Source organism: Culex pipiens, chromosome 1 (genome assembly GCF_016801865.2).
Source record: "Culex pipiens pallens isolate TS chromosome 1, TS_CPP_V2, whole genome shotgun sequence".
NCBI lineage: Eukaryota > Metazoa > Arthropoda > Insecta > Diptera > Culicidae > Culex > Culex pipiens.
This window is the reverse complement of record NC_068937.1, coordinates 75,310,472-75,331,358: the sequence shown is the minus strand read 5'-3', so window position 1 is coordinate 75,331,358 and position 20,887 is coordinate 75,310,472. Positions and strand designations below refer to the sequence as shown.

General features: G+C 44.9%; 1 protein-coding gene across 1 annotated transcript; it reads right to left on the bottom strand.

Annotated features, from left to right (window-relative positions):
* Positions 1-1,706: 1,706 nt before the first annotated feature.
* LOC120426707 (craniofacial development protein 2-like) lies at positions 1,707-14,000 on the bottom strand. Its single transcript, XM_039591487.1, has 3 exons — positions 13,223-14,000; positions 6,340-6,400; positions 1,707-1,875 (listed from the first exon to the last, which is right to left on the bottom strand). The coding sequence occupies exons 1-3, from the start codon at positions 13,998-14,000 to the stop codon at positions 1,707-1,709; spliced, it is 1,008 nt and encodes a 335-aa protein (XP_039447421.1).
* Between the last annotated feature and the right edge of the window lie 6,887 nt (positions 14,001-20,887).

The following is a 20,887-nucleotide window of genomic DNA, read 5'->3' as shown; positions in this document are numbered from 1 at the left end:
GCGTTGAACGCCGAGGCCTACGTGGACGAGATTCCCGACACCATTGAAGCGCTGCAGAAACGTGACGACTGGCCGCTGTGGAAGCGTGCTATCGACGACGAGTTGCGGTCGCTAGAGAAGAACCGCACGTGGGACCTCGTCGAAGCTCCCGCTGGTCGCCGAGTTGTGTCTTGTAAGTGGGTGTTCAGAATCAAAAAGAAGGAAGACGGTACCGCTGCCAGGTACAAAGCACGGCTCGTCGCGAACGGGTGCTCGCAACGTGCGGGGTACGACTACCAGGAAACGTACGCCCCTGTCGTCCGGATGAGCACCGTTCGCACGCTGCTGGCTGTAGCGGTTCAGCAAAATCTTCACCTGCACCAGATGGATGTCCGCACAGCATTTCTGAACGGGCACCTGAACGAAACCGTGTACATGCGACAGCCTCCAGGATTTGAGAGGGGAAGTAAGGTATGCAAGCTAAACAAATCCCTGTACGGCTTGAAGCAGGCGCCAAGGAGCTGGAACGAGAGGTTCGACCAGTTCATCCTCAAGCTGGGGTTCAAGCGGTCGCCGTACGATTGCTGTCTGTACACGAAGGTCACGAAGGACGTTAAACTGTACCTGGTGCTCTACGTGGACGACATTGTGCTGGCGTCCAACTCTCTGGAGGAGCTGAAGAACGTGAAGGTGCAGCTGGCCAAAGAGTTCGAGATGGAAGACTTGGAGGGGCTTCGGAACTTCCTAGGGCTGAAGATCGAGCGCGACGTCGAGAAAGGTACGTTGACCATCAACCAGTCTCAGTACGTTTCTGGGTTGCTAAAGCGATTTGGGATGGAGCAATGCAAGCCCCTCGGAACGCCGCTGGAAGCGAACGTGAAGCTGGCTCGCAAGAAGGACGAGGAAGCAGTCACGGAACATCCTTACCGTGAGCTAATCGGATGCCTCACGTATCTGATGCTGTCGTCGCGGCCCGACATCAGCATCGCGGTGAACTTCTTGAGCCGTTTCCAGAGCGCCGCCACTGACACGCATTGGATCCACTTGAAGCGTGTCCTGCGGTACCTGCAAGGAACGAAGGAGTTCAGCCTGGAGTACAAACGGTCCGAGACCGCCGACCCGTTGGTGGGATTTGCGGACGCGGACTGGGGAAGCAACATCGATGATCGTCGCTCAACATCTGGGTTCGTGTTCAAGGTGTTCGGCAACACAGTCTCGTGGACAAGCAGGAAGCAAGCCACTGTGTCACTCTCGTCGATCGAAGCCGAATACGTGTCCCTCAGCCAAGCTGCCTGCGAATCGATTTGGCTGATGAACCTGCTGAGCGATTTCGGGATCGCGCTGGACGCACCGGCTGTAATTCACGAGGACAACCAGTCGTGCATTCACATCGCGGAGGAGCCACGAGACCACAAGCGGATGAAACACCTGGACATGCGCTACAACTACATCCGTGAGTGTATCCAGGACGAGCTCATCAAGGTGCAGTACATCCCGACGAAGGACCAACTCGCAGATGTCTTCACCAAGGGCCTCCCAGCTGTTTCTTTCAAGAAGCATCGAAGCACGTTAGGATTGAGAGGGGGTGTTGGAAGTCAAGCCTAAGTGCGGCCCTTGAAGATTAGTTTAAGTTAGCTTTAGGCGCAGTAGGCCATGCCACGCGCAAACTTTATAAAAACCCCACCCACTGTTAATTCCTCCTCTTTCCCCGAATAAACGCCAACTCGTCAGCTAAACAAATCCCTGTACGGCTTGAAGCAGGCGCCAAGGAGCTGGAACGAGAGGTTCGACCAGTTCATCCTCAAGCTGGGGTTCAAGCGGTCGCCGTACGATTGCTGTCTGTACACGAAGGTCACGAAGGACGTTAGGATTGAGAGGGGGTGTTGGATGTCAAGCCTAAGTGCGGCCCTTGAAGATTAGTTTAAGTTAGCTTTAGGCGCAGTAGGCCATGCCACGCGCAAACTTTATAAAAACCCCACCCACTGTTAATTCCTCCTCTTTCCCCGAATAAACGCCAACTCGTCACCCAGAAATCAATTCCCCAGAATGAACCGTTCCCCAGAAAAACATTCCCCAGAATGTATTATTCCCCAGAAAACCATTCCCCAGAAAACCATTCCCCAGAAAACCATTCCCCAGAATGTACCGTTCCCCAGAAATATTTATCGTGGTGATTATAATTATTTCCAAAATTTCAAAAAAAAAAACAAAATTTTCAAAATTTTTGAATGTTTTCAAAATTTTCCAAATTTCCAAAATTTTAAAAATTTCCAAAATTTTAAAAAATTCCAAAATTTCCAAAATCTCTAAAATTTTCAAAATTTCAAAAAAATTCAAATTTTCTAAAATTTACAAAATTTTTCTGGGGAACGGTTTTCTGGGGAATGGTTTTCGGGGGAATGGTTTTCTGGGGAACGTGACACAATCGCATTTTCCTTCGTCTTTGGCTGGATCCGGGTTTGTTATAGTTTGGTTTGCCATGAAAACTGCTTTGCATTAAGTATCTTTTATTGAATTGATTTTTCCACTGGGCCCATTCCAAACCAGCCCGGTGTTCAATTTGATCAAAACTTAAACCCTTACAGTCCGAACGTCTGATGCGAGATACCGAAAAAACCTTTAAAATGCTGTATCTTTGGCCTCTTTCGACCAAATAAGTTCGTTCACCCCTCAAAAGAACCGGACAAATGTCTATTTTCAGAATCTACAAAGAAACCCGGAATCGGACACTTGGCCACGGAGATATTACGGAAGGTTTTTGTCCGGGTATGCAACCCAATCTACAAATCATGATTATTATCATAAGTTCTTCAGAAAAAACCATCACAATTTGCTCCAAGACCTGTTCTGGACATATTAGGCATATTCCTTTGATCCCGGACCTACAGATATGAATTGGCCACCCTTCCGGAACCGACTACACAGGAACGGATGTCGAATTCTTCATCAATTCTAATATGGCTTCCGACATGTCAAACGACACTAATTTTGGCTCAGGAAATCAAATTTGACATTCTCAGTACGTTCTGGTGCCATTTGGCCACCCTGCCACCAACCCGGAATATCCGTAACATGGTTCCGGTGGACCAATTACGGTAATTTCACAAGTGTACTTTCCGACATGTCAAACAACACTGATTTTTGCTCAGGAACTCAAATTTGACATCCTCATTACGATCTGGTGCCATTTGGCCACCCTGCCACCAACCCGGAATATCCGTAACATGGTTCCGGTGGACCAATTTCGGTAATTTCACAAGTACACTTTCCGACATGTCAAACAACACTGATTTTTGCTCAGAAACTCAAATTTGACATCTTCATTACGTTCTGGTGGCATTTGGCCACCCTGCCACCAACCCGGAATATCCGTGACATGGTTCCGGTGGACCAATTTCGGTAATTTCACAAGTACACTTTCCGACATGTCAAACAACACTGATTTTTGCTCAGAAACTCAAATTTGACATCTTCATTACGATCTGGTGCCTATTGGCCACCCTGCCACCAACCCGGAATATCCGTGACATGGTTCCGATGGACCAATTTCGGTAATTTCACAAGTACACTTTCCGACATGTCAAACAACACTGATTTTTGCTTAGGAACTCAAATTTGACATCTTCATTACGATCTGGTGCCATTTGGCCACCCTGCCACCAACCCGGAATATCCGTAACATGGTTCCGATGGACCAATTTCGGTAATTTCACAAGTACACTTTCCGACATGTCAAACAACACAGATTTTTGCTCAGGAACACAAATTTGACATTCTCATTACGATCTGGTGCTACTTGGCCAACCTGCCACCAACCCGGATTATCCGTAACATGGTTCTGGTGGACCAATTTCGGTAATTTCACAAGTACACTTTCCGACATGTCAAACAACACTGATTTTTGCTCAGAAACTCAAATTTGACATCTTCATTACGTTCTGGTGGCATTTGGCCACCCTGCCACCAACCCGGAATATCCGTAACATGGTTCCGGTGGACCAATTACGGTAATTTCACAAGTACACTTTCCGACATGTCAAACAACACTGATTTTTGCTCAGGAACTCAAATTTGACATCCTCATTACGATCTGGTGGCATTTGGCCACCCTGCCACCAACCCGGATTATCCGTAACATTGTTCTGATGGACCAATTTCGGTAATTTCATAAGTACACTTTCCGACATGTCAAACAACACTGATTTTTGCTCAGGAACTCAAATTTGACATCCTCATTACGATCTGATGCCATAAGGTCACCCTGCCACCAACCCGGAATATCCGTAACATGGTTCCGGTGGACCAATTTCGGCAATTTCACAAGTGTACTTTCCGATACGTCAAACAACACAGATTTTTGCTCAGGAACACAAATTTGACATTCTCATTACGATCTGGTCTCACTTGTCCAACCTGCCACCAACCCGGATTATCCGTAACATGGTTCTGATGGACCAATTTCGGTAATTTCACAAGTACACTTTCCGACATGTCAAACAACACTGATTTTTGCTCAGAAACTCAAATTTGACATCCTCATTACGATCTGGTGCCTATTGGCCACCCTGCCACCAACCCGGAATATCCGTAACATGGTTCCGGTGGACCAATTACGGTAATTTCACAAGTGTACTTTCCGATACGTCAAACAACACAGATTTTTGCTCAGGAACTCAAATTTGACATCCTCATTACGATCTGGTGCCACTTGGCCACCCTGCCACCAACCCGGATTATCCGTAACATGGTTCTGATGGACCAATTTCGGTAATTTCACAAGTACACTTTCCGACAGAGTGGCTAAATGGCACCAAAACGTACTGAGGATGTCAAATTTGAGTTCCTGATCAAAAATCAGTGTTGTTTGACATGTCGGAAAGTACACTTGTGAAATTACCGAAATTGGTCCATCGGAACCATGTTACGGATATTCCGGGTTGATGGCAGGGTGGCCAAATGGCACCAGATCGTAATGAGGATGTCAAATTTGAGTTCCTGAGCCAAAATCAGTGTTGTTTGTCATGTCGGAAAGTGTGCTTGTGAAATTACCGAAATTGGTCCATCGGAACCATGTTACGGTAATTCCGGGTTGGTTGCAGGGTGGCCAAATGGCAGCAGATCGTAATGAGGATGTCATATTTGAGTTCCTGAGCAAAAATCAATGTTGTTTGACGTATCGGAAAGTACACTTGTGAAATTACCGAAATTGGTCCACCGGAACCATGTTACGGATATTCCGGGTTGATGGCAGGGTGGCCAAATGCCACCAGAACGTACTGAGGATATCAAATTTGAATTCCTGAGTCAAAATCAGTGTTGTTTGACATGTAAGAAAGTGTACATGTGAAATTACCGAAATTGGTCCATCGGAACCTTGTTACGGATATTCCGGGTTGGTGGCAGGGTAGCCAAGTTCCACCAGATCGTAATGAGGATGTCAAATTTGAGTTCCTGAGCAAAAATCAGTGTTGTTTGACATAACCGGCTCCGTGGCTTAATGGTTGCGGCTTCTGCCTCGAAAGCAGAAGGTTCAGGGATCAAATCCCGGTCGGTTCCCTTGAAATTTGGAATCAATAATTGAACTTAGAATATGAACAAAAAACCTTTAAGAATCAGGTGGGATTCGAACTCACACCTTTGGATTGATGGTCTGGGACGCTAACCAGTCGGCCATCATGGAGTTAATGCTCTAGAACTGAATTGATCCGTAGTGGTGAAATAATGTCACAAGGTATAATATATCAAACCATTATATAACTACTAACACCGTCTCAAAACAGCCCAGGGCCATCTCATATACTCATGAACTGGACGAGGGAGTCGTGGATTGCCTGGCCCGAGTCATCTGCATTACCGATCTATGGCTGTACAATTTCAGAAGAAATCGTTAGCCAGAGAAAGGTAATCGCTTCAAAGGTCAAGTCCTGCCAAGACGGGGGTTCAAATACATACATACATACATACATACAAAAATCAGTGTTGTTTGACATGTCGGAAAGTGTACTTGTGAAATTACCGTAATTGGTCCACCGGAACCATGTTACGGATATTCCGGGTTGGTGGCAGGGTGACCTTATGGCATCAGATCGTAATGAAGATGTCAAATTTGAGTTCCTGAGCAAAAATCAGTGTTGTTTGACATGTCGGAAGCCTTATTAGAATTGGTGAAGAATTCGACATCCGTTCCTGTGTAGTCGGTTCCGGAAGGGTGGCCAATTCATATCTGTAGGTCCGGGATCAAAGGAATATGCCTAATATGTCCAGAACAGGTCTTGGAGCAAATTGGGATGGTTTTTCTGAAGAACTTATGATAATAATCATGATTTGTAGATTGGGTTGCATACCCGGACAAAAACCTACCCCACTAGGTTCCGGAAAATCTCCGTGGCCAAGTGTCCGATTCCGGATTTCTTTGTAGAATCTGAAAATAGACATTTGTCCGGTTCTTTTGAGGGGTGAACGAACTTATTTGGTCGAAAGAGGCCAAAGATACAGCATTTTTAAGGTTTTTTCGGTATCTAGCATCAGACGTTCGGACTGTAAGGGTTAATAATCATGAAATTTGATTTGGTCAAAACAGTGCGAAAGAGATGAACGAAAAACAACATCACTACCATGTTTGACTGTGTGCGTGCGCGCATATTTTGTTTCACTGTGTGCGTGTACGGGCATTGAAAAGCTCGACAACTCAGATGTCAGCTTACCAGATGGCTCTACGGTTTTGATGATTGAGCGTTGTTCCCAGATTTTGGGAGTTGTCTATTTTTTTTAAATTAGGTATTCCACACTTTGCACCAAATTCTCCACCCTTGCAAATAATATCTGCTCACCAAATATTTGCACACTTGAAATCCTACCCATTCTCCCCCCTGCTTGCCTATAGTGGTGCGTGTCTCGACTGAGCTTTGATGCTTTCGACCACTTTAGAACAGTTTCAAACTAGGGTGTTTGTCTTATGGTACGTTCGTTTGAAAAGTAGTTCCGCACTGAGTGCCGCACTCAGAGCTGTCAAAGTGTTTTTTTGAAGAAACTCGCGCTAGTTCCGCACGAGTTTCGCCGCCATCTTGGAACTGAAACTCTAGTGCCACACTCGATATTTTTTCAGTTTCATGCGAGTTCCATGCACACTGAAAAAGCATGTTCGTTTGAACCAAAACTGGCACCAACGAGTGCGGCACTCAGTGCCACACTGGCTGTTCAAACGAACGTACCATTAGATAGTTTCTGCTGTAGTTTGAGGTGTGCACTTTGTTGGAGAGCTTTCCACAACATGTAAAATCGCTGCAATCTGCAATATCTTTGAAAAAATACAAGAAGACGCGGAGTAAAAATAATGTCCGAACACTCACGAGCAATGCAACCAGCGCTTCCAAACACCACAGAAAGAACCTACTGGCCGGAAAACCGCGAGAACCAGAAAAATACACGATTTAGGATGCCAGAAAAAAACTTGCGACATAACGCAGGTTCCGTATCCGGAACACCGTTTCTACCGGCAGCCACTACCCGAAACAAACAGGATCTGTGTTATGTTTTTCCCACGCGCTTTTTCCACTGTTACGGCCAGTGGCCAGCGAATGTTGCCTCGGATGTTTTTCTTAAGGTAAGAACAAGATTGTCCGTCAGGCCTGGACGCAAACGCAAAATGTTGCGCCTGTCATCATAGCCTGCCAGTCATCGACCATTGAACAAAGCAACCCCTGTAGATTGTTCGACTAACAGTTGATGGAAAAATCGATCAGGCACAGCGTTCTGCGTTCACCACTGCGTCGAACCGATAATCTTGTTCATAGCTTTAGTCACGGACACGGTTCCGGCTGGTGGTTAGTAGGAAACAGGTTTTTTCAAGAGCTTCTTTCTGCCTCACTGTCTCAGGCTCGGTCTCGGGTTTATTTCTGGCACTACGGTCACACGGACTTGGTTCCGGTCAGCTCCTGGGCAGCGGCTTTCGGAGATAAACGGGTTGTCTCGAAAATATTCCGGCCAGCAGCAGAAAATGATTTGTTGTGTGCGGATGATTCGGAAGCAAAAATGTGTGACGCCATCTTGGTGAAAATTTTTGACAGGAGTTCAAGAATGACGTGACGTGAGCGTGCGTTAAAAAATTGGTTTGACAGTACCACCGTACCGTTACAAGCGATTGCTTCGGTATTCGTCCATGTTGTTAAAAACCTAGATATATTCTCAAAACGAATACTTTTTTTCTTATACAACAATTCCCCACGAAAACAGCATGGAAAAAAACAAAAGTGCTCGGATCGGGCTCAAAATTTTTCTGGGGGTTCCCTGGCCGAAATAATTATACCCGTATTTTTTTTGATTGGCCATTAGGGTGACTTACGCCGTGTTAGGGTGGTCTGAAAAATTGCCATTTTCGTCGATTTTCGCAAAAACCACTTTTTCGAAAAATCATATCTCCTCGCCATTTCAACTGTCAATTGTCTTATACGCAAATGAAAGGTGATAAGTTGACCTTTCAAAGAAAAATAATAAGAAGTTTCAAAAATATAGCATAACATATGAAACATTAAAATGCCGTTTTAACGGTGGCTGGACCATTGAGCCTATGTCTGGAAATATTTTTATAGAATTCGCCGGACATTTTTACGTAACATACTAAAAAATGGGAGGAGTTCATTAACAGGATTCAGTTATAGAGCAATTCCATGCCAAATAGGGAATTGGTTGTACCCGACCCTCTCCGATTTCAATGAAACTTTGTAGACATGTTATCCTTCGCTTATATAAGCCATTTTTGTGTATATGGAGCTAGTTCCACTCGATAATGACATTTGAGAAGGGCGTAAGTGTTTTAAATATTTTTGTAATTCGGAATTTAAATATTTCTGTATTTCGAAGCCGTTGCATCGTATCAAAAAGTGGTCAAAGACAAACTTGTAGGAAATTTGACGGGCTTTTCGATAAAAATACACTGAAAGAAAAAAACACCCAACTTTTATGAGATTTTTTGATTTTTAAGTTTAAAAATCAAATTTGAGGGGGAGCCCACGATTTTTTTTCGTTCAAAATTTTTGTGAAGATAGCCTAAGATGTTAAGAAAAGACTCACGAAAAATGCAGGATGGAGCAACTCACCTAAAAAAATACAAAAATCATTTACTGAAACTGTTTTTTTGAAAAGTGCTCTAAACGTCAAAATTTTCAAAAACCGAATACGGGTATCGATTCTCCAGACAATTTTACATAAAAGTCTCCATATTGACCATTGTCCTAAGTCCAACCCTTGTGAAGTTACAACGGTTTTAAAAATAAAAGTGTAGAAAAAATAGGTTTTTTGATGGTTTTTGGCAATTTCTATATGACAGACTTGATTTTTCAGTCTCGTAAATATTTTTACCGGAAAGCTCGTCCAATTTCCCATAAGTTTGTCTTTGACCACATTTCAATTGGATGTATGGGCTTACAGATATAAGCTAATTTACTATCCAGGTTACTATACTACACTGAAAAAATATGATGTTTTCAATTATGAGCAATGTAATTAGCTTATATCTGCAAGCTCATACATCCAATTTAAATGTTGTCAAAGACAAACTTATGGGAAATTTGACGAGCTTTCCGGTAAAAATATTTACGAGACTGAAAAATTAAGTCTGTCATATAGAAATTGCCAAAAACCATCAAAAAACCTATTGTTTCAACATTTTTATTTTTAAAACCGCTGTAACTTTACAAGGATTGGACTTAGGACAATGGTCAATATGGAGACTTTTATGTAAAATTGTCTGGAGAATCGATTCCCGTATTCGGTTTTTGAAAATTTTGACGTTTAGAGCACTTTTCAAAAAAACAGTTTCAGTAAATGATTTTTGTATTTTTTTAGGTGAGTTGCTCCATCCTGCATTTTTCGTGAGTCTTTTTGTAACATCTTAGGCTATCTTCACAAAAATTTTGAACGAAAAAAAATCGTGGGCTCCCCCTCAAATTTGACTTTTAAACTTAAAAATCAAAAAATCTCATAAAAGTTGGGTGTTTTTTTCTTTCAGTGTATTTTTATCAAAAAGCCCGTCAAATTTCCTACAAGTTTGTCTTTGACCACTTTTTGATACGATGCAACGGCTTCGAAATACAGAAATATTTAAATTCCGAATTACAAAAATATTTAAAACACTTACGCCCTTCTCAAATGTCATTATCGTGTGGAACTGGCTCCATATACACAAAAATGGCTTATATAAGCGTAGGATAACATGTCTACAAAGTTTCATTGAAATCGGAGAAGGTCGAGAAAAAAGTACCTGAAAAATTCCTGTTTTGGGCTGGAATTGCTCTATATGATTTTTTGAAAATAAATTCATGTTTTTCGACGCGCCGCGCGCAAAAGCGGGAAAATTACGAAATCAACAACTTTTTTCACCAAAACTGCGATAACTTTAAAATTTCAGCGATGTCTGGGTTTCGATTCCTTTGTAGACCACCGATCAGTGAGGTACTCCTGGATATTAGCTCCTGAAAAGTGCTTAAAAAGTGCAAAAATGCCAAGAAAAAGAGGCGGTCCTCACCAGCAGGATCGGCAGATTTGAAGAAGCTAAAGAATGCCGAAGCGCTACCTGCAAAGCCAGGCAGTTTGAGCAAGGACGCTCAAAATTCGTATGGAAACCAGTTCGCTACCCTCCCTGTGGACGTGAGCGAGAAGGAAGAATTTGAACGACGGGAAAATTTGTCACCCATTTTTGTGAAAACATCGTCATCGGATTCGGTGCGAAAGTGGCTGACTGGGTTTATCAAATCTGGTGCTTTACGAGCTTCCATTCGCTTGTGTGCTGACTCAAAATTCTGCTACCTACCAGAAAGGATTACAACTACGTTCGGGATTTCCTGAACAACACCAAGATTGAATACTACAGCCATGACGATCCAGGTAAACGCCCCATGAAACAGGTCCTCCGAGGCCAGTACGACATGGATGTGAGTGTGCTGAAAGAAGAGCTCAAAACTCTTAAGTTGGACGTGATCGAAGTCTACAAGATGACGAGACACAACAAGGACATCAAGTATCGTGATCAGCTGTACCTGGTTCATCTCGAGAAAGGATCGACAACGCCGTCTGAGCTGAAAGCAGTTTGGGCAATTTTCAACATCATCGTGACTTGGGAACGTTATCGTCCAGTGCACCGTGACGTGACACAGTGTTCGAACTGCTTGCAGTTTGGACATGGTGGAAGGAACTGTTTCATCAAGAGTCGTTGTGCAACCTGCGGAGGTGAGCACAAAACACAGGCTTGCGAAACAATCAACGAGAACATCGAAGCGAAATGCTTCAATTGCGGCGGCGACCATTCTACCAAGAATCGAAGCTGCCCAAAACGAGCTGAGTTTGTAAAAATTCGGCAGCAAGCGACGACGAGGCACCAACCAAATCAGCGCAGAACACCACCAGCATTCACGGACGTGGATTTTCCTGCTTTGGCGTCACCAGGAGCAGAACTGTTCGAGTGGTTCCAAATCTGCAGCCATTGCCGTTGAATCAGCGGCAAAGAGTTGCAGAGAATACAACACCTCCAGGCTTCAGTCAGCAACAGAGGGAAAACCAACCAGCATCAACGGGTGAAGGCAGTAGTGACCTGTTTTCACCACAAGAACTTTTGAACATTTTCATCGAGATGACAACAACACTGCGTGGTTGCAAAACTCGCCAGGAACAAGTAAGAACTCTTGGAGCATTCATCTTAAAATACAGTTCGTAGTTTACTCGTTCTAGTGATTTTGAATATTTCAATAAATTTATTTTTGACGTAGACTTACGTCTTTGTCGAAGGTACTGGGGTGCCATTCCAAAAAACTCGGGCCGAAGGCCCTGGATTACTGCGTCATCCGTCAAACGCTTATATCTTCCTTCCCTCTAATCGAATCGACACGATTTATGTTCCATTCGATTCGAAAATTATTCTGCAATTTGCTATAAAACTTTCATTGTTGGCAAAATAGTTTAACTATTGAAACAATTGAATGTTTTAAAATGTTTTCAAAATGCACAGATTTTGCAAGCAAAATGAGCGCTTCCCACTCACGGACGGGAATGTCAAGTACCTATTTTGAGGGGAAAATCATCCGAGCAACGCGACCGAGTGTCGGTCGCGAAAAAGGAGGGGAAGTAGCGGGCCGAAAGGCTTTATAAGAACGCGCGCCAGAGCCCATTCTATCATTCACGTCTCAGACGTCGGACCGGCAGCAGCAGCAGCAGCAGCAGGAAAGCTCAGCCCAGAGCAGCAGCAGCAGGAGAGAGGGACCAGAACTGGAAAAGAAGCGCGCATCGCCTTCTCGTCGTCACCGTCAGCCAGTTGCCTCTCGATGGCCGGACCGTTTGGATCTTTCGTGGTTGCCGTGGTTCGGAGTTGCCTCACTCCCCGTCCCTCGTCCCACCCGGGACGAGGCATCAACGAGATGAGGCGCGCGCCTGCTGCCTTCCGCTGAAGAGCCTCTCGTGGGTCAAGCCGTGGTTGTGAAACAACAACTAGCTCGTCGCATTCGCGGCGAGCGCTTCTGAAAGAATTGCGTCGTGTCCAATTCCAAACTGTTGAAAGAGTTGCCTAACTCCTCGTCTTTCGTCCCACCCGTGATGAGTCGGTGAAATGCCTTTCAGGAACTAGTGTTGGTCTTCGGGGGTGACGGATTGTACAGCTTTCTGAACCCCTCTCTCCCCCACATTATGGTACCAAATTTTCATTCGATTCGCGAAAAAATCGTTTTTCGTTTTTCTCTCCTCCATTCGATGTTTCAATTGTTTAAATACGGCTTTCTAGTCAAATATTTACCAACACATTCAAAGTATGGTTACATGACAGTTGAGTTGACTGGAGTGTTAAGTTCTGTTTTGTCGGGGGGTCCATCTCCCATTTACGATCTTATTCCGTTAATGTATTTCAAGTATCTAGCTAATTCTTCAAAATTAAGATATGGAAAACCCAATGTCCACATCTCAAAACTTTACGTAGTCTACGCCATTCCGGTTATGTCTGTGACATAACTACTTTGACTTTTTTAGTTTTAAGTTAGGATTAGTTGATAAAGTGATTTTTTTCTTTTTTACCCAAATGTATTCGATTCAATGCAATAATGTAAAACAATTTGAAGTAAATAAAATAAATGTGATCAGTTAATAATCAAACGAAAAATACAACAAAGATGAAGAGCATTAGGCCATACCACTTAGCATGTAGAAGAAATGTAATTATTATAAGAATGTTCAATAAAGACATATTTAATTTCCAAAAAATTTCTACCGTCGATTACGACGTGGTCGATTTGTGATTCCGTTCCTTGCGGTGATCTCCAGGTGTACTTGTCACGGAGGTTGTGCTGGAAGCAGGTACTTCGTACGGCCATGTTTTTGGAGGTGGCGAAGTCGATCAGTCGCAGGTCGTTCTCGTTCGTGCGTACGTGGGCGCTGAACTTCCCTATCACTGGTCTGAATTCCTCCTCCTGACCAACCTGAGCGTTAAAATTTCCAATAACGTCTTTGACGTCATGTTTTGGGCAGCTATTGTACGTCCAGTTCAGCTGCTCGTAAAATGCGTCCTTGTCGTCATCTTCGCTACCTGAGTGCGGGCTGTGCACGTTTATGATGCTGATGTTGAAGAAACGGCCCTTAACCCTCAACACGCACATTCGGTCGGTGAGCGGGGTCCACCCAATCACGCGATCGCGCATTTCGCCCAGCACTATAAAGGCTGTCCCCAGCCTCCTGTTTTCGCCGCGGCTCTGGTAGATTGTACAGCCAATCCTTGTGTACGCTTGTATCTCCTCCGCGCCTATCCAGCCAACCTCCTGCAGCGCTACGATGCTGAACTTGCGGACCCTCAGTATGTCGGAAAGTATGCGGATACTCCCGTCAAATTTGAGAGACCTGCAATTCCACGTCCCGAGCTTCCAATCGTGGGACCTCGTAAGAGGTCCAGTTCCGTGCCGATTGGTCCGGCTCGCATCGTGTGCTTCCTGCACTGGTGTTTTACGGCGGGTTCGTGTGGCCTGCACCAACCCCCTGTCTCGCCGGAGGACCATCGTGCCGGTACTGTTTACAGTCCCACGCCGACACAAGGACTTTCACTCAGCCGCCCCTAACCTGGGGTACAGACGCTGTTTCGAGCCGCCCCTAACCTGGGGAACAGCTCGGAGGAGGGGGGGGGGGGGGTTTCTACCACCTTCCGCAATGAGCCGCCCCTAACCTGGGAAACAGACGCTCACGACGGGGATGGAGGATCGAACTCCTGGTTTTTGAGCCGCCCCTGACCTGGGGAACAGGCGCTCAAGGGTGGGGGGGATTGGTCACTAACCACTGCTATAAGCCGCCCCTAACCTGGGATACAGACGCATACGGGATGGGGTCAGTCACCTGGTTTTCGAGCCGCCCCTAACTTGGGAAACAGACGCTCGACGGGTGGAGCACAAACAAGGGGGGGGGGTACTTGCGTGCACGCAGCAGATCACTTCTCTATAATCCACTTCCACTTTTTTTTTTTACAACTTTCATGCTCTTTTTTTTATTCGCACCCAGGGTACAACCCTGTTCTGGGTGTACTTTGCGGTTTCTCTTCCTCGCACACTTTACACTGCTACACCATCGAAGGCGACGGCACAGACACAGCAAGCATTCTTCGCGGCTTCTCTTTCACAATGCACAGTACACAGAACACAACACACGGTGACGACGATGACGGCGTGACACATGTGTTTGTTCGACTGCGACGACTTCTTCACTTATTTTGGCCCGCACGGGTCGCAATTTCTAGGATAATTCCTAATTTATTGCGATTGCCGGGTTACAACTCCAGGTGCCTCCGATTCACTCCGTATCCCGACGGCGTTTTATGATCACTCGCGCCGGGTAAGGACCGGAATACCACGGGTTTTTTCGAGAAAACGACGAGCTTAGTCGAGAAACGCGCCCGTGCTCGAACTCACGCACACAACGAATTAATGCTCTATGGGTGTGTAAAAAAACTTTTGGAAAAAATGGGGCCTTCGCCCTAAAATGATTTATTGGATATATACATGTATAGTAAGACCAAGAATTACGTACGCCTCACTTGTCTGGTGGCCAAAAGTTAAGGAAAAAAAATCACAAGATAAACTAGCTAAACTGCAAAGATTGGCCACCATTTCAATAACAGGAGCTATGCAAAGCACTTCATCTGCCGCATTAAATTCCTTGTTAAATGTACTTCCTCTTCACAAATTTGTAGAATTAGAAGCATTTAAAAGTGCTTTATTAATGAATCGATCCACAAGAATTCAGGATAAAGAATTGACTGGGCACTTAGAGGTCCTTAAAAACTTTACTCTGAATCCGGCGTTAAACTCAATAGTAGACTGGATGCCGACCAAGGCAAACTATGACATTCCATTCACAGTGGACGCTAAAAGTCGCTACGAGTGGGATAATGGTGGGCCTAATCTTCGCCCAGGCTCTGTTGTGTTCTACACGGACGGTTCCAAAATGAACAACAAGACGGGAGCAGGAGTTTTTGGCCCAGGAATTGAAACATTTGTTTCAATGGGACAATATCCAACAGTTTTCCAAGCCGAAGTTTATGCAATAATTGAATGTTTGCACATTTGCTTTAAAAGGAATTATAGATTTGCTAATATTTGTATCTTTTCTGACAGCTTGGCAGCACTGAATGCTCTGAAAGGGTATACCTGCCAGTCTAGACTAGTATGGGAAGGAATCTATTTACTAAGGCAATTATCCCAAAATAACGTGGTTACTCTTTACTGGGTTCCTGGGCATTGTGGAATTCTAGGAAACGAAATAGCGGACAGCCTGGCAAGGAAAGGATCTGATGCCGACTTCATTGGCCCAGAACCTTTCTTTGGTGTCCCAGACTGTTCTCTAAAAATGGAGCTCAAACGGTGGGAAAAATCAACAATACAATCTATTTGGAATTCTACCAATTCTTCTAGACAGGCAAAAAGATTTATCTTTCCAAAAGAGAAAATTTCTCGAGAATTACTAAAACTAGACAAAAAGAATTTAAGGGTGATCGCTGGTTTATTAACTGGTCACTGTCCATGTAAATATCACTTATTCAATATGAGGAAAATCCCAAACGCAATTTGTAGATTTTGTAATATTGAAAATGAAACATCAGAGCACCTGCTTTGCAATTGCGGTGCTCTGACCCAAAGTAGAATTTCATTTTTCGGAAAAGGGGTTTTACAGCCCTCTAATATCAATATATTCCGTCCTAGTAGGGTGATAGACTTTATAAAACAAGTCGTACCTAACTGGGACAACACGCAGTAAACAGGAGCTGCCTCTCATCGTTCCATGATGTTGGGTTAACCTGATTTGCTATATAAAATAGGGTCACACCACAATATTCCTCTAATTGGTCGCAGTGGTATCAAGACTGAACAAAAAAAAAAGTCGTGCTCAACGCGGCGGAGATTGAAGCTTCGGACAACGGCGACCAGAGAGCGCGGGCTACGATCGGGCTGCTGATGGAGGACTCCCAGTTGCCTCTCATCAAGAATGCGACGACGGCCAAGCTCTGCGAGACGGCCAAGAATGCGACGTCGACCAAGCGTCCCACATGTGCGTCAATCCTGATTGTTTTGTATCGATGGATCGGAGCGTGAAGCAGGACGTCTACCTTGCGGACGGCAAGAAGACGACCTCGGAGGGTGTTGGCTCATGTAAGTTGATCTGGGAGTCTCCGGAGGGCAAACGAAACGACGTTGTCCTGTCCGATGTGATGTACGTGCCCAAGTTCGAGACCAGCATCATCTCCGTGAAGAAGCTAACTGCCTGTGGGGCCAAGGTCGATTTCGATGCGAGCGAATGCCGTATTGTCAAGAACAACAAGGTTATTGGATCCGCGGCGATGGCCGGCGGACTCTACAAGATGCGGCCGGTTCGTGAAGCGCTGTGGCGGAATGGAGTCTCGGAGCGCAAGTGTCGCTCGGCTCGTTCTATCGATCCGGAGACGCACGAGTGGAACATCAGCCGACATTGTCATTTTATGACATATCAGGAGGTTCGGGAAACCGAACCTTCGCAGGGAAGTATCGTTCTTTATCGATTTTCTGAAATCTTCCCGAAAGAATGTGTGGCTGATGATGTGCCCGTTGTTCTAGTGCCCGATGGCGAACACGACGGCGGTGAGGATACTGCCGGAGCGGTCTACGATGGCTAGGAGAACGCTGATGACCCGATCGAGGCAGACTCCAGCGGTTTCGAGGTGGAGGTTTCCGGCGACGGACGGAATGATACGGACGACGTTGATGACGCGTTGTCGCCCGAAGACGTCGAGATCCGGACTGCAGGCAGACAGGAGGAGCTGCAAGATGGGCGGAGTGTTTGTCGTACGACTCAAGGTGTCCTGCGATGTCGGGACCTGGCTGACCCTTTCCAGGAGCGCTGGGAAACCCGTACGTTTGCTGATGTGATGGAGTGCTCGGATTGCGAGAAGTGGTTGCGTGCTTTGAAGGAGGAGATCCAGTTTCTTCACGAGAACTCGGTCAGATTTGAGACCGGCGCGATGCTACCGGGCAATGTCAACTTTCTTGAGAAAAGCTGTTATGGGCTGGAGCAGGCGGGATGCGTTTGGAACCAGCAGTTTCTGACGTGCTGCGAAACTTGGAGTACCAGCCGTCGGAAGCGGATCCCTGTTTGTTCGTGAGGAAGAAGGCCGACGATAGATCGTTCGATCGATCGCAGAACGGACAGTTCTTGCTGGACCAAAACGCGTACATCCGTACGATTGCTGTGAGGATTGGTCAAGCAGATGCCAAGCCCTCGCGTATTCCGATTAAACCAGGTTACCCGAAACGCCAGCAAAAGGAGGAGGAATCGCTGCCCTGGAATGACGGCTACCAGAGGCTCGTTAGTGCTTTGCTGTACATTGCGGTTAACACACAGCCTGAAGTTGCGATCAGTGTGTCCACTCTGGGATGCAAGGTGAGCAACCCGAGCCAGACGAGCTGGACCGAAGCTGAGCGGACGCTGCAGGATCCGAAGGCCACGGAAGAATTGGAGCTCGGAGGACCAGGACGACGATCATCAGGACCAAGTCGAATACGTGGCGCAGTCGGAGGCCGGCCAGAAGTTGCTGTAGCGGATGAAGCTATTGCCAAAAGTGGGAGACAACCAAAGCCGGAGCTGATGGTCGCTGCTGTCGAAGACCAAACTGAGATGCTGATGAAGAAGTTGATGAGTTCCCCAACCTACGCAGCTTGAGGAGGAGTGTTGGGATCTAGCAAGCTGTGGAGTTGGACCGATCGTAGTCAACTTAATTAGTTAAGACATTTGAATAAACCATTCTTTATCTGAACTTCTTAGAAACCAGTCGCCTAGTTATTTCGCTCTCCGACAGAATATTGGTCTGAAAACTGGCGCACATTATTATATATGTTTTCGGCTCGCTACTTCCCCTCCTTTTTCGCGACCGTTGCTCGGGTGATTTTCCCCTCAAAATAGGTACTTGACATTCCCGTCCGTGAGTGGGAAGCGCTCATTTTGATTTGATTTGATGAGATAACCAACAGGGCCACAAGGATGACCTATGTAGCGGTTGCCTAGAATTACAGTGGCTCAGACTTAAAGAGAGCATCTTCAAATTACTGCCGTATGAAGGGCCAAAAGGGGGTGATTGGACGCGAACAAGCAAAATCACTCACGGTGTCCTCAGGGGAAGAGAATCTCCTTCCGACAGTAATCTCCAATAGCTCCAATATTCTGATATTCAAAATGGAAAGATCTCACCAAATCAGGAATCTTTGACTTCAGTCCATTTGATCGTCTCGTGTCACATGTCGTCACATTTCGCCAGAATCTTCAAATGTTCAAGGTTGAAATATCCAATTCCATCTGCAGTTCCTGCAGCTCATCTGGTACGTACTGCATGATCGACTGCATGCATCACCCGTTAGATGGCCATCACTCGGCAATTTCTTCTGCTGCTAGGATTTGTGGCGCTTATGCAAATGGGAAGCAGTTCTTGGAAGCGAACTACTGAAACCATTCCTCAAACAAATGCAGCTGTTCACTGTTTTTAGTTGTCTCTTCCTTTCCGCTAACGACAAACCGTGAAAGATTTTTTTTCCATTTCACCGAAACTACCAGTAATTCTCTTCTACCACTACCGGTACCGATGGCCAACGGATCAGGGGAAGAAATTCCCGTAAATTCATTTATAATATCACAATGTCGAAAAAAAACTTGACATTGAAGGAAAAAAACATGACGCAGCTAAAATTTTCCACGCCCGCGCGCATCGATTACTACGATGAGAAGCGGGAAGCGCTCATTTTGCTTGCAATATCTCTGCATTTTGAAAACATTTTAAAACATTGAATTGTTTCTGAACTTTTTTGTGCTGTCATTTTTCAACAATAAATTTTTTGTTCAGAAAAACAAAAAGTTAGTAGAAATACGGATATTTCGCCGGTAAATCTGTTGTTGACCAGTGATAACCATAACGGTGAAGCATCTTCGTGACGAACAGGAAGTGGCCATTGCGGAAAATAACGGCGGATAAACAGCACCTCTACATTGACATCGTTTCAAACATCCTGTGGTTCCAGTCTCGATGTTATCAGCCAGGATCGGTAGCATTCATCTCGAGGCCCCTCAAGATTTAACCGGCAACCAGGAAGTTGTTTGCTGTTTTGATGTACCAGTTCCGGTTCCGGTGGTCCAGCAAACCAAGGCCAGAAGTCCCAGATGTTGAAGCTTGCCGATTTGGTGAGATCTTTCCTATATAAATAGCAAAATATACTTTCATTCACTCTAACATTCATACAATCCATTTAAGACCAACCACACCAATTTTACTAAATACGCGGTAGGGTGTTCTCTTGGGCGTTCGCTCTGAGTTGTGGATTGCCTGCTTCTCTAATGAAGGTTCGACTGGGGGTTCATGCTTATTAATTTCTCGTCGCTCCATACCCTCAGTGACGTGATGGGAACAAGGGCGTCTATGCGAAATGTCCCTACACCCGCTACAAATTTCCGGCGCTTGGGGAGGGAAAAGGGAAACCATTTTGTTATATGCGCCGGTATTTGTAGCACTAAAATTAGTGCAAAAAAAACTTATGCATGTGGGTGTAGAGATTACGGAGTAAAAGATGATCGAATTGTTCACCTAGGACCAAGTTGCCTGCGGGTATGGGGATCATACATACATTTTAAAACATTGAATTGTTTCAATAGTAAAACTATTTTGCCAACAATGAAAGTTTTATAGCAAATTTCTGAATAGTTTTCGAATTGAATGGAACATAAATCGTGTCGATTCTATTAGAGGGAAGGAAGATATAAGCGTTTGACGGATGACGCAGTAATCCAGGGCCTTCGGCCCGGGTTTTTTTTTCGGAATGGCACCTAGTACCTTCGAGTAAGACGTAGTCTACGTCAATATTTTTTTTAAAAATTAACCATCAATCATACCTTTAATAATTATACTTTTATCTCCGAGTACACTTGACACTGTGGACAAAACAGAAACTTTTCAGTATAACTTTACTCTAACTCACTCTGGTCTATCGTGAAACGATATTCATGGCCGAAATAAATTTCACGAAAATCACGTCTTGAAAAAGAATTTCTGCTCAATGTTTCTGAATATTGTTAGCCAAGCTTTCAAGCTTTTTTTATGCAAACTGACAGACCCATTTGGATTGACAGCCCCACACGCAAAACGGAATTTAGGTATAAATTCCTAATTTTTAGGTATTATCGAACCTGACTGCATCAAAAAGGTATCACGCCTACACTGAAAAAATCTGACATAACAAATTCATATGCTTTTTCACGTGAGCTGCTCCAAAAATCAACACGATAATTTGCCATGCTTTTCCCTTGACATTAATGCTAGGGGTGAGACACTCCTAATCAATTATTGTAACACTAATCAACTAGCGTTAATTTTGGTCAATTAGCTAAT